The sequence below is a fragment of the Anopheles coustani genome, chromosome 2 (genome assembly GCF_943734705.1).
Source record: "Anopheles coustani chromosome 2, idAnoCousDA_361_x.2, whole genome shotgun sequence".
Lineage (NCBI taxonomy): Eukaryota > Metazoa > Arthropoda > Insecta > Diptera > Culicidae > Anopheles > Anopheles coustani.
In genome coordinates, this window is record NC_071289.1 from 65972642 (window position 1) to 65986492 (window position 13851).

General features: G+C 44.1%; 1 protein-coding gene across 1 annotated transcript in view; it reads left to right on the plus strand.

Moving 5' to 3' along the window:
* Positions 1-3908: 3908 nt before the first annotated feature.
* LOC131264859 (SCY1-like protein 2) overlaps positions 3909-13851 on the plus strand; it is a 60980-nt gene continuing 51037 nt past the window's right edge. Inside the window, exon 1 of the mRNA XM_058267126.1 lies at positions 3909-4085. Coding sequence (XP_058123109.1) covers positions 3909-4085 — 177 coding nt within the window. The remainder of the gene's footprint in view (positions 4086-13851) is intronic.

Sequence of the window (13851 nt, forward strand, 5' to 3'; positions counted from 1 at the left end):
CAACGATCAATGTAACCTGAACGTTCTACCTTGTAAGAACCGTTCTTGTGATACGCTGCGCTATTGAACGGATTGTGTTTGACGAGGTGGAAAACTAGCAACGGTGTGCAGTTTGTTTTTCCCACCTCAGAACGCTTCCACGTACGCCCTCATCGATCGTTTGTGAAAGCTTGTTTCGCTTCCGAAGAAGTCTGGAAAATGATATTCTCGGTCAGGCGAGTAATAGAGCATTATCAAAAGCTTCTTAACTATGAGTGCCTTTCGGTGGGTTATTTTTGTTGTGGCTCAGGACAAACAAAAACCTAAGCGAGGGGTTTGCTTTTAGATGATTACTTTTACACGCACGTGGGTCGATTGGAGTTTTACTATCGATTTAATTAAAAGAGTTTTTTGGTTACCTTACGATTTAACAGATGTGTCCTGTTCCATGAGTTACATAATTAAATTAAAAAAACGTTTTGAACATTTCACAAATGAACAGAATTTTAACTATGGAAGCACCTCAAGCCAAGGTATCAAAAACCTACATCCAGCGTATATTTTCCGCCACGGCAGTCATTAATTTTGTAATGTGCTGCTCGTTCCCACCGACCTCGTCATACTCACCAGACGACACTTATTAAAACGCTGCCGAAGAGCTGAACATTTATTTTTCGGTCCTCCCTTAATGCAATGTCCCCGATCAACTGGTGTGCCACAGTTGCCGGTTGACCATTAGGCCCGACTGGGCCACCCGGGTGGGTCCGAATGAATTTTTCATGAGCTCCGGATGGTCGCCCAACGACCGGAACGCGAATGGGATGTCCTCGCCGACACGATACTCACAGCTGCCGAACCCATAACCTTTTCACCACATCCTCCCGAAAAACCCCAGCCACATTAAAGTGCTCCATTTCTACCTCCCTGGCATGGCTTAATTTACGTACTTCCCGTGAAAAAGCTCCCGAAGCAGAGCATCCTAGAAGGAAGTAGGAAAAGAAAATGAGCGAACTGTTCGATTCTCATCGTAACCGGTCCTAGCCGTAAGCAAAAATGATCGATCGATTGATTCGTTTCGCTGATTTTGCATATTTAATGCGCACAGGAAAGGAAGAAACAAATACAAAATGGCGTACAAAAAGTTTCAGTCACCGTGAAGCTATTCTTCGTCCCTATCTCGACGGATCATCGCCATCGACAAACATCTTGATTTCACTCAGGCTCACTCCAATTTTGTCAGCAGTTTCTCATTCCCTGTGGAAGCTTTCCTCGCGTTCGTTTTCGAAACCATCTCAGAATCGATATTATCTGAATTCATAAACAAATAGACAATCGGCACTGGTGTAAAAAATCCTATAAGAATGTTACGAAAACATTACCAGGGTTCGCGGTATCATGTTTTACCGTTTGCCTGATGTTGGAACCGTGCTTTTCCCCGTTTGGCTCGAAAAGCTCTTTCCATGAGCGGCTCTTGACCATCTGGGACCGACTCATCGGATCCCCGAACTCGTCGCTGAAAGAGAGTCATAAAATGTTAATAAATGCCTTTAATCTGTTGTTGCTCCATCGGTGACTTTCCCCGAAGGAGCGAACGGAAAGATAAATTCGAGCCCCAACTGCCAATACACACCAACGGCTGGGAAAACAGTCACCACCTTACCAGCACAACGTCGTCGGACGAGGGCGTCCACCACTACGATAAAGTGCTTTCCCTGGTAGAGAAATCAATTTTCGCTCGATTCGATGGGATCGAGCAAACGGGATGATGGGAAAAGTGAAACAAAATATCAACCATCCTGGAGGAAAAATCCTTTTGATGGTGGTGCGTGAAGCGACGTAAAAACTGGAGCATCAAGCCGAGCTGGAGTAATTCCATTTTTCACCATTTTCTCCGCATCATTATACGCCCGGGCCCTTTGTCGCGCCACCCCGTTTTTCCATTTCACTTCAACCCAACGACACGCACACACACACACACACACACAAGAAAAGCGTGGCTGAGCGAATGGAAAACTTGTTGCTCGCTGGATCAGCTAGAACGCGCCGTGTGTATCGCGCCACCAAACGACGGCGCGCCCGTCAGCCATCTGAAAGACAAGGTGACGCTAATGAAGAAGGATTTGTTTAATCAGTTTATTGATACCGGCACTAATCTGGGCCACGCTTAATAGCAGGTTATCGTGTCGCGTGGCGGAAGGTGCTGGTGTTGGGATGCGGCCCGACGGACCGGCGGTACATTTAGTAAACAAATTAAAACGGGTTATTAATATGTCACCGAAGGAAGGAAGTTTGGTATTGTGGAATATTGATTTTCCATGTTTTAAATAGATCGAGTTATGTTTTCAATTGTTTCTTTGATATACTAAATTTAAACCTAGTCTCTTTTTAAGCATCATCACACTTTAGTAAAAATAATAGCTTTTAGTTCAAGTTTTCTTCAAGGCGGAAAAAGTTAATCGTTGTTTTCTGTCCAATAAAAACCACCGAAGATGCACAAGCATATGTTGACAATTGCTTAAGAGATTCTTATAAAACGGAAAGACATACTTTGGCCTAATTATCTTTTTTGTTGCAAAAACTTTTACCTTATTTGTTTTTAAGCGTGAAATGTACTCTAATTTATACATTTAAGCTCTCATGAAATTAATAAATGTTAACATTGCTTTGAGATCAATCTATAGACCTTATAAATTGAACAAACTAAGGTTCATTAAATGAAACATAAAACCTTCAATTTCAATCGCTAAAAAATTAGCCTGAAAAACTTTACCCACGAAGATCATGCGAACGGTGCATGAATAGTAATGAAAAACCGAGTGTTCAGAGGCCACTTGCGAAACAACTTCCTCACTTCCATTACTTCCTATTCCCGCGTTAACCAGAACGATAAAAAGAAAACACTTTAAATTAAGATCATTATTAGGCAGTTCAGTTTTTGCTACCACAAGGATTTGATCCGCAGCATTCCGAAGCAAATTTATTCGAATATCTTTTTTTTCATCCTGTTGTTTATTCTCTTTTCAGGTTCATCAGCATCTCACAGCCTCTCGTCAGTACGCGTTCAGCATTAATGGGAAGCGATTTTTTATCCCTTCCCATCCCTTAACACGCCAGGCTCGAGAGCAAGCTTAGCTATTCCACGGTTGGATACTGTTTAAAGTAATACCGCACGAAAACCGAGCGCACATTTCGTTGGACCTACAGCCGAGTCATCCTTTGGAGCCTAAATATACCCAGCTTCTCACCCACTCCCCTCCGGCCACGGCGAAGGTCCGGACGAACGTTGGGAAGCAACGAGCGCGAACCCTTTCGCACGGGCTTATTGTATTCCCCTGTCGGTGCAGCAAAACTCTAAACTGACCCAAACAAACCCCGAAAGGGATAATGAGCCTTCGGTAGAATGATTCAAAATCGACATTAATCATACCTTCATACCTGACCGTGGGCTCTAGCATCGCTGTGTCCTCCCTTCGTCGGTGCCGGGGGAATAAGACGACTCAATACGATACACAAACGGGACGGGGGTGTTCGGCATGCAAAATAGGTCCGGTCTCGCGTGGCTGCCGGACGGGTTGATGCGGGAGTGATAAAATTAGAAAACTGAATCCCACCAAAAAGCGTCAGAAACGCACCTGAAGCCGTCAATCAGCCCGGTCGCTCCCCTCCGGGCGTACAGGAAAAAGGGAAAACGGTTGTTGTGCCGACTTAAATCGAAACCAAATAAAAACTCCCCTCCGGTTCCGGCGTGCAAAACAAAACTGAAACAGGGAAAAGCTCCAACAAAACGAAAACGGTGGAACGTTACTACCATCGAATCGTTCTGCGAAAGCTTCGGAAAGGGTTTTTTTTGAGTGCAACGCCACGTTCGACGGTTGTCCCCAGCGGTGCCCGAGCAAGCAGTCACAATTCCGCTTTTCCAATTAAATGTTATGCCGGCCGCGACCATGTTTTCCAAGTTCAAAAGTAGCACCACCAGCGCCCCGCCGCAGAACCCGTACGACAACAATCCGATCACGCAGTACTTTGAAATTGGAAAACAGATCGCCTGCGCCGGCCCGGAACTGATCTGGAAGATCCACGAAGGCTACCGGAAAACGGACGGCAAGGTAAGTGGGTGAATTAATGTAGCCGATGAATAAATCATAATAAATAACCATTTAAGGGGGTGGGAGTTTTTGAACATCTTTTCTCATTTAATCAAACAAAGCGACGAGGGAAAGCTCCCGCTAGTGCCCAGTGTGTTAAAGTTCTAATGAAGTAATAAATCATATGGAAAACTTACACTTTCCCCTACATCATAGACCCGGTTGTAATGTAGTGGTTGTCTCCGTACCTACCATGTCATTTTTCCTACGTTGAAAGGAAAATTCAATTTCGGATGTCACAACAAGCTAACGCTTCCTTTCAATTCCCACCACCACAAGGGAACATTGAGAGTGGGATGAGGAAAAGGGATGAGGGTACAAACATTGTCCGACAAACTCCGTGACAGATTTATTACTCACTCGGCACCGGATGCGGTACACCGAGGGGAAAAGCCAGCACCCAGATTCCATCAGGTTGCTTAATAACGGACGACACTGGTTGCGGTGTTGGCGAAAAGGGTTATTTTTGGTACATACACGCACACACTCCCACGCACACGATCCAAAGGTGAGCCACACAAAACCCATCCCCCCGTTGCTAAGAGAAGAAACGAGTAGAGTCTTGTCAGTGAAACACAAATAAAAACTCGCTGTACAGAACATACTCTTTTGCTTGATTGTGTCTGGAGCCTGAGGAAAGTTGCCACGAACAGCTAACTAAATATCGCCCGGCGTGGATGACAGGGTTTCTTTTTGGAGCTTGTTTAAGAAACTGCACCTTTTTTTTGCTCACCTGTGCTCGAAAACAGTCAACAAAACAAACAGCAACCCCAACAGAACTGTACATTTTGTTTTCCTTCCATCCCCCGTGCCCGAAAGCATACCTGACTTGCACACACTCTGCCGCAAGCTGGCCGGGCCAGGAAAAGCTGTTCACATATTTTCAAACTTCACCATTCTCATGTCTCCGCGAGCTGCTTTGCTGTGGAGTTGACGTCGAAAATGGAAGGCAGATTGCCTACCCATCTTCCAACAACGGTTTTCTCCACTCGTCGGGGTCTGACTTATGCTGGGCTGTCATGGACGGTACAAAAAAAGAAAAAGAAAAAATAACGAAAACCAACTCAACAGCACGCTCGGCAGAAAGCCGAAAGTGGAAGATTAACAATTTACCATTCATCACACCGTGTTGCGTTGTGTGGTGCCGTATGTTTGGCCGCTCGTACGCTGTGAGACTCGTGTCACAAGGACACCTCGTCTCTGTTCGCCTGCGAAGGCAAAGTTAGGTAGGGATTGGCAAAGACAAACATCAACAGAAACAACCACACACACGCTCACAAACATGATCCTCCTCGTTCTCCGTCCCGTTTGCCATGGCCTACTGTGAGAAGATTATTCTCTGGCTGAGACAATGGTTTGAAACTATGCTGCGAGCTACTCGCTATCATAATTGCGATACGTGCGTGCCTGATCGCACTTCGGTGTAGCTAATTATATTGGCATCTCCGGGAAACGCTCCACCACACTTGGCATGGCGGTGAAGGAAAAACGCGTGCATACATCGTGTGTGCCCAGCCGACCGGTTCCCATCAATTCTTGACTTTCCAGCACGCTCCATACCTGAACGCGTGCCCTCTCACGCCCGATCGATACGAACAAAGTCAATTCAATAAAATCCGCCAAACCCAAACGGAAAACGGAAAGGCCCTCCCCTTGTGCCTCCGCTTCCCAGTACCGCCGGTTCGTACACGAGCCGGAGGATAATCCGAAGAAAGCTCACCAGTGCGCCCGGTAAGCCCGAAGTTAGTTGCCGTTTCCAACCGTTTCATCTTGGGCTCGCGCTTTTCATCGAGAGCCCGAGCAACGGTGGGCTTGCGGTGGCATACACACACGCCCCACTCCCACTCGTTCCTCCGCCTCCGGACCACCGCACCAGTTTCCAACCGGGCCCGACTTTCACATGACAAGCAGCAAATGAAACGGAAACATCCCGAGGGTGCAGCGCCAGGTCCTGGCGAACGAAACGATTCCCCGAAAAGGAAGCGTGTGGCAAAAACCCTTCCCACAGCGGGGAAAAGCCAACTTCACAAATCCACGCGCTGTCTACCTATCTTTTGGTGGAAGTTTTCTCTGCGTGTGTGTGAGTATGTGTGTTTTTTTTTCTTTTCTAAAGAAAAGATAAAAAATGGTGGCCCACTCGCACTTCATCGCCGGTGATCTTGCAGGTGGATTATTTTCTCGCTTCCCATCGGCACCAATCGATAGTCAGCGCGGAAATTGAAAAACTTTTAGAGACCCCCCGTTTGTGTGATCAATTCGGTAGCTCCGAATAGATAGTTGCCGCAAGAAGCAGATTGAATGGTTATGGGAAAGAAATGTTTAATTTTATGTTTCCTCCAATAAACAATCGGTAATTTTATGCCATTGATTTGTGAAAGTATTGCATGTTTTGTTAACCAGAATTGATAAAGAGAGTAAACAAATATCAAGGAAATATGCTACACTACCATTAATCTTAAAGAACCTCTCCTCAATTCTGCTTGTAATCTGTTTAGTATGAATAATATTGTGTTAAACTATAATTGAATGCTGTCGACATTCCCAAGATGCATCTACTTTACAAAATTACCATTGACAAATGAAGAATTCAAATCAGCCAGTTCTACCCACTCAACATCACTGCATTATGCAGTGCATAAAAGTTGGCTAAAACTTTTCACCTTCCGTTGAAACTGGCCCCCATTACCAGCCGGAGCGGGAAACGGAAAGTGCGCAACGGCGGGATGAAAAATATGCAGCAACGCATTAGTGGCCTTGTTTTACGGTCCAGACACGACAACGCCTAGACAAGCGGCAGCAGTAACTTTTCCCCAATTTTTAATGCAAAATATAGGTTGCGACCACCTGGCTCACAACGCCCGATAATAACTTCAGCGTCGCAGTTTAATTTGTGGATCCGACGTGGTGTTTCGGGGGAGACGCTGAAGAAGGCAGCCCGAGCCCGAGGAAGCGAAATGGTAAACGGTAACGGCCATCGGAGCCGAACCTTCTCGCTCGCCAAAGTCAATTAAAACTTATGGCCGGCATTGCCAACACAATTTTCCACTACCATTTACGGTTAGAGCAGGGCGGGGGCGGTGTGGACAGGGAGTTTTTCACCGGTTTTAGTTGAAGCGCCGAAGCGTTCCTCGCTCGCCCAGGAGTCGAACTACACTCGACACAAACACAAACCGCGTGGTTTACCACCGGTTTCGCTGCTCCAACCTTCCAGCCAGAGTGCGCCATAGAAATGGGAAAACTTTTAAACAATTACTAACGAACCGGGGAAATCAAAGTATATTAGTTCCGTTCAGCGACCGCGCGGGAGACGATCGGTCGATCCACTCGATACTAGACGAACGGTTTTGGCAGGTGCTGTCATTTCGTTTCGCTCGGCACCATTCCGCCATCCCAGCTCACAGCGTAGGTGTTTGATGCGGTTTTTCAACTAGCTTTTCCGCGCCGGCAACCACTCAACAGGTTCTACGAAGAGTTAAAATCGCCCACACGCAGGATTCACCGGTTCGATGATTAATGTTGGCTGGGAAAAATCACCTGTGTTGTTCTGCTATAATTAAATCCACTGGTAAATCCTTAGATATCTATCCCCCAAGCTGTACGATTTGATGGAAAACTTCTTAAGATGATCTCTTCATTTGAGCCTTACTTTAACACCCGCGAGGGGTCCATTTTTGTTATTTCATTAGCCGTACCAGCAAACCATGGAAGCGAATCAATCAATTAAGAATTGGCGAATCTATTTCAGGCCAGTAATTCAAAGCAAAGTAGCGTTAATTAATTGGCCTCAACAATTTGCACAGCTTCGTTTTTGAAAGCTACTTCACTTTGGCTGCTGATTCGGTGCCGACAAATCAATCTTGGAAAGGTTCCGTAGGTTTGGCAATTAATTAATTTATAGAACTTCGAGAATCGGTTCTTTTTAAAATATCGTAATCGATACATACCGAAGATAAATGGCTTTGCAAATCATGACCAACATGTTAAATTATTATGCTATCTAATGAAAGTCAAGATGAAAGATTTCCATTTTCATGATTCTTTATTTATGTTTTAGTTTTCATCATTTGTTTATTCTATAAGCAACGTAACAGCCAATAAATTTCCATTAAAATACAAGGTACTGTGAAATTACAAAGTAAGAAAAATTTAATCAGAACGCCTAAGTTGACTCAATTTCCCACTCGCCAAAAAACAAACCCCCAGCGTACCTGAAATAACTTTTTTCATAGGCCAGCGTTAGTTGGAAAGCGTCGTTTCTTCTTTTCTAAATTTTATCTCGACGAACGGAATCGCAAGAAAAAAAACATAAATAAAATGATATCATCGTCAACGAAGCAGAAGATGAAAGATGGCCACTGAACGGCCCTGTAGGACGCGCTCTTCGTGCGTTACGGCTTATTCATTTCGAAGGCGATCGTAAGGTTACGCTTGGAAAAATAAACGGGATTTAATGCTTTACAGCAGAACCTCATCCGGTCGTAGTATTTTGGTAGTAACCTCCCCGGAGGGCTCCAAATCTGAAGGTAAAATCCTTCATCCAAGGGATGATATCAAAAATGGAGTAAACAAGGCGGCGACACCGAAACCGGTACCCGGAGGAAGCAAAACGCAGAAACCCATGACATCGCATGTTCACACCGGTGTACTAAGATAAGCGAAATAAAACAGGAAGGGAAAAGTGAACGACGCTGTTAGCAAAACAAAAAAAAAAGGATCACCCCCAAAAAGGTTATGTCAATTTACCTACGAAATGGAAAAGCACGAGACAGCACGATTGTTCAGCCCGAGTGCACTATGGCAACGCTGTCAGGCGGCCTAGGGGGGATAACTACTTCTATGTATGTTATATCTCCTGTGTCGTTTCTCACCGATGATCAAGGTCCTACCATCAAGGGTCAGGTTTGCCCCGGGAGTGTATGTGTATTAGCAAAACGGTCCAAATCCATTTACCTCATTTGAAAAGGTCTTTCCCGCTACCGGGACATTCATCCCAGTTTTTCTTTTATCTCCACCCCACTCTACTGTTCCGCTCATTGTTTCTCAATGTGTAGCTAATTTAACCAAAAAGTCTTTAAAAGCGACAAATTAAAAGAAAGGCATTGTAATTCCTGAAATGAGGTAAACTTGCTTAAATATATTGAAGAACGAAATTGGGTTTGTAAGATGCAATGGTTTCCTTAACATGGAACGATAAAGATCAACAAATTTCATTTATCGAAAATACATTGGAGTCTTCTGCTATTATTTCCATGTGGAAATAAAATAGTAAATCATTTTTTTTTTAAATTCACATGCTTTCTTACAATAACTAAAATTACATTGATACTGGTTTCCTTTTTGTTGGAAACTTAACACAATATTGCAGGAGTTTCTTTGTACTAAAACATTTTGGATATTCATTGTTGTAATTGTGGAAATATAACCTTTGGGAAAAGTTTTAAAAACCCTGGTACTATTCATTTGTATTGAAATAGGAAAGGACAACAGATAACGAAAATAAAAACAGAGGAAAAAAAAACACGAAATGGAAGAGAAAAATAACAAAACAAAACAAGCCTATCAACTAACACGAAATAGTAAATCATTCATAATTCGCATTTATTTTGGAAAAAGTTTACTATAATCTTCCAAGCGTCAAAACAGATTCGTTTATTTAAAACTTTTTCACTTGAGTTATCGTTAAATGCAGCTTTTAAAGAGTACTCAAGTTGAGAGCTAGATATTCTCTCGTTTTCCCATTCGAAGCTTTCCTGTTCCAAAGATCCCACCCTACACTGCAACATATTGTGTGGACAAGTTTTTCTTTAGTGTGATCAAGTTTTCCCCCCTGGTCCCTTGCGTAATATATACCAGTCGTATTCGATTTAATTTGACTTTGCCACCGTTTCGTAAGTGCAAGTAGTCCCACAATCTTGTGGTGTGAATAATCTTACCCCCGAGGAACACATTTTTCTGTTTTTTCTTGTGGTTTGCCGGACTCCCCAGCCGACTCTAACACCAACCAAGTCATCATAATTCCCGCTGGGAGATTTATCCAATTGTTGTGGCCAAAGCGACAAGCGGCTTTCAGCGGTCCATTCGCTCCACAATGAATGTTGCTTCCTGCTTCCGGGCGGACACTTCCTGCCTGCTGCTCCGACCGGGGGGTTCAGGCCGGACGGTCAAACATCCGGCCCGGCCCTAGCCTACGCTTTGCCCGGTGCAAATATTTGAGCCCCGACAACCATCATTGCCCGGCAATTCCACTGCAATAAACCCATGTCCTCGCTCTTGTTCGCGTCCGTGTCGGATGTCTGCCATTGTGCTGTGTTTCCGCTTTTCTCCCTCGGCCTCGACCGCATTGTTTCGTTGCCAGGGAACATGCTGCCCGGAGGGGCCATGCCTTTTTCTTGAGAAAATAAGTGGGAAAAAACAGGTTGAATAAGGAAGTGGGTAACACAGCATTATCCCACCATCATTCAATTTTTCCCTTTGTCGTTTGTGGGAACTCTGCACCATCCAAAGTCCAACGGGCAAGTTATAATGGAGTCGAACAGTTTAAGCCAACATAACTCGGTTGCCCGGCTCTGGAGACAGGAGAAACTTTTCCGTGCCCCGGAGTGTACAAATCGTGAATTTATAGGCGCCAACACTACTTCCAGTTAAACGAATTCCGGCGAATGAAAAACCAACCCAGGAAGAAATATGTTAAAGCACCTTCTTGCATAAAGTAGTACATTACACTTTGTTTTAATTTCTACTTCATGTTTTACATGGACCTTTCTGTTAGAGTGATTTATCTAAGTATCATGGCATTTATTGTTCGCATCACATTTCGATTGATATTTCATCAAGTCAAATATATTCAACCTTGATGAAAATGGGTTTTTCACACAAAGTTATTAAAATTCCTACTCACATTTTAAAGTCGCGTCGCAGTTGAGTTTTCCCAATTGATTATTCTTCTTCTTAACTGGCCATCAGCATCCTTCGAAACGGCCAACCATTTCATTCGCACCTTTTCCATAAACGTGTTTTTCCTTCGATCGTCATCAGCACACCCCTAAGACGGTTCCGTCCATTATTAGCTGCCGCTTTCCCTGCCACGGCGGATGGCGGACAGACCCGGCAAAACATTCAAATAAATGCCAACCACTTGTTGTCCAAAACCCTCGGAGGACGGCCGGCCGAAAAAGTAATAAAACTCAACGTGGCACACAAGTGCGGCGCCAATATCATGCGCCTGAATTCGGCGCTATCCAAAACGCTGCTGAGCCGTTGTGGTTCCTTCCGACTGTTTTCCACCCCCTGCCCGGGAGACGGAAAAGATAAAAGCAATAAAAGTCAAACAGCACCGTACACTTAACACACACACAAAGCCCGCCGTCAGTGCCTACTGAAGGAAGACATAACAGAGTAAGAAAAGCGTAAGCATGGCCGAAAGAAATTCGGAGAAAAAAACCTGCCAGCAGGTGGGATTTAAAAGCGTTTGGAAAATGGATGTTTTCTGTTTGTTTGTCTTACTTTTCCACGAGCTTTTCGGTGCTCACTCTCTTGTGATAAAAATTTTCCACACGACCGGCATTTGGACCAGAGCGGAAATGAAACTTCCCACGGGCTACCAATATTATTGGGGCCCAACCGAATGCGAATATTTATTGCCGTCATTCGGGCAAAAGTTTTTCCCTGAGCGAAATGCTATCACAATTATTAGAATCACACCGGTCGGTGGGGAAGCGCGGAAAAGAGAGGAGGTTTTTTCTTTGCATTTTGAGGCCGAAAAATCGAGTACGAGTGGGCAAAAATCTTGAATGAAAGATTTCTCCCCCGCCGGGTTGCGGTGTATGATGAAATGGGACGGATTAGCGGACGTTTCTGTTGGAAAACGGAAAAAGTTGTGATTCGGATTTTTCCTTGCTTTCCAGCCACTTTTTCAACTTTCAACGAATATTTCGTAACGACATCACAGCATTTGGAATGATTTATATTCCACAGAGAAATCAAGAGATTCCTGCTCCGGACGGTAATGGAAATGAAAATTAAGACAAATGGTTTCCGATGAGGTTCTTAAGATATTACTTGCCAACGAAAGGGAGTGGATGTATGAGTCTCTTATGAGTTTGTTTAATCAATTGGAATACCATTATAATCACCCAATTTTAATAAGGAAGAAGATTTTATTTTATTCAATCAATAGTTAAATATTTACATTTCCGTGTTCCGTTTACCTTCCGCACCCTAAAGAAACTCAAAATAGATTATTAAACTTACATAATGAACAAATTACAACATTACTGAACAAATAAGCATCATGTACGTGACATGACATTGCCCTCCGTTCTTCATCGTAGTAAAGCAACAGGTGGTCAACTATTCCACAGTATTTTATTTATTCCTCCCTTCTTAAAGTGGGGCGTCCTTGTCGAAACTGGCGTCATGGCATTTTCATCCTCTCTCCCACCACAGACAGCTGGCATGCTACCCCCATACAGCCGTATGGTTTCCCGTACGTGGAGGGAAAATTCTTGTCAAATTCAACATGTTTTACGTCCTGCTATTTTAAACACGCTGCACAATTATGAAGGAAGAATGTCAAACAAATTCTAATCGAGTGTTAAAATCTCACACTCATAACCGTGAGCTAGTTCTACGGCTTTCGTTCCGTATTACACGCACACATACACGCCCACGGAGGACATCCTTACCGTCGGGGAGGATGAAGGAAAATTCAAATTTCCCGGTACCCGGGCGACAACCTTGACAGACGTTATCCGGCTGTACGATCTCGAAGCCCGTACGGTGTGGAAAATTGTCCGTGGTTAGTACGAGTGTGTTTCCCGCGTGGCGCACCATTTCCGTTGGTACCCATAATTTCCCATGACAGATTACTTCCCACGCGAAGGGCGACCATACCAACCCTGGTACACCTTTCACCCAGCCCGTTGCAGGACCCTTTAAAAGTGTTGATGATTTCGGGGAAAACGCGGTGAACCCGTTTCGCACATCGACCGACAGCCGAGATGATTGTGAGCGTCAGCCGAAATCGATACACAACGGTTGAGTAGCACCGTTCCAATCGAACGCCGATGCCGGTGACAGCAAAACCGGAAGGAAACATTGAGCCCACGCGGCGTGACAAATTTTCGGACCCACACATCACATTTGTCATAACGAACCAGTGCGAGCAAATGGGGAAGTTTTTGTGCGGGTTTACCGTTTGCAAACTTTTCCCATTTAAAGCTGATAAATTGTATCATTCCATCATTGGTGAATGCTTGCGCATGGCGCTTGTCTAACTTTGGCTAGCTCGTGCAAACCCCATACAGGCCCATACATCTGAGCAAACTGATCGAGAACATTAATTAGCTAGAGTGAAGCAACATGTGCCCGGACATTCTGCTTCGCATTGTACTGCAATGCGAGTTCATTAATTAAGAGAATGAAACGAATGGGAAATACTTAGAAAACGAGTAAAGTCTATTTTATTTTTGCAAATGATATAACTTAGCGCAAGGTTAGACATGGTTTCAATTCGAACAATGTAAACTCATCCATTAAACAAATATGAATGCTATTCCATTTTGCATAATTTTCAATTAATTGTTTATTTACAAGGTGCATCTAAAATTTACCATTTCCCGAGATCCTTCGAGGACAATTATTCAAATTAAGACGTCAAACATACCTATACTATCCTTAGTATTTCACGCCTGCCTTTCCATCCTCTCTGAAGTGCAAGAAATAACCA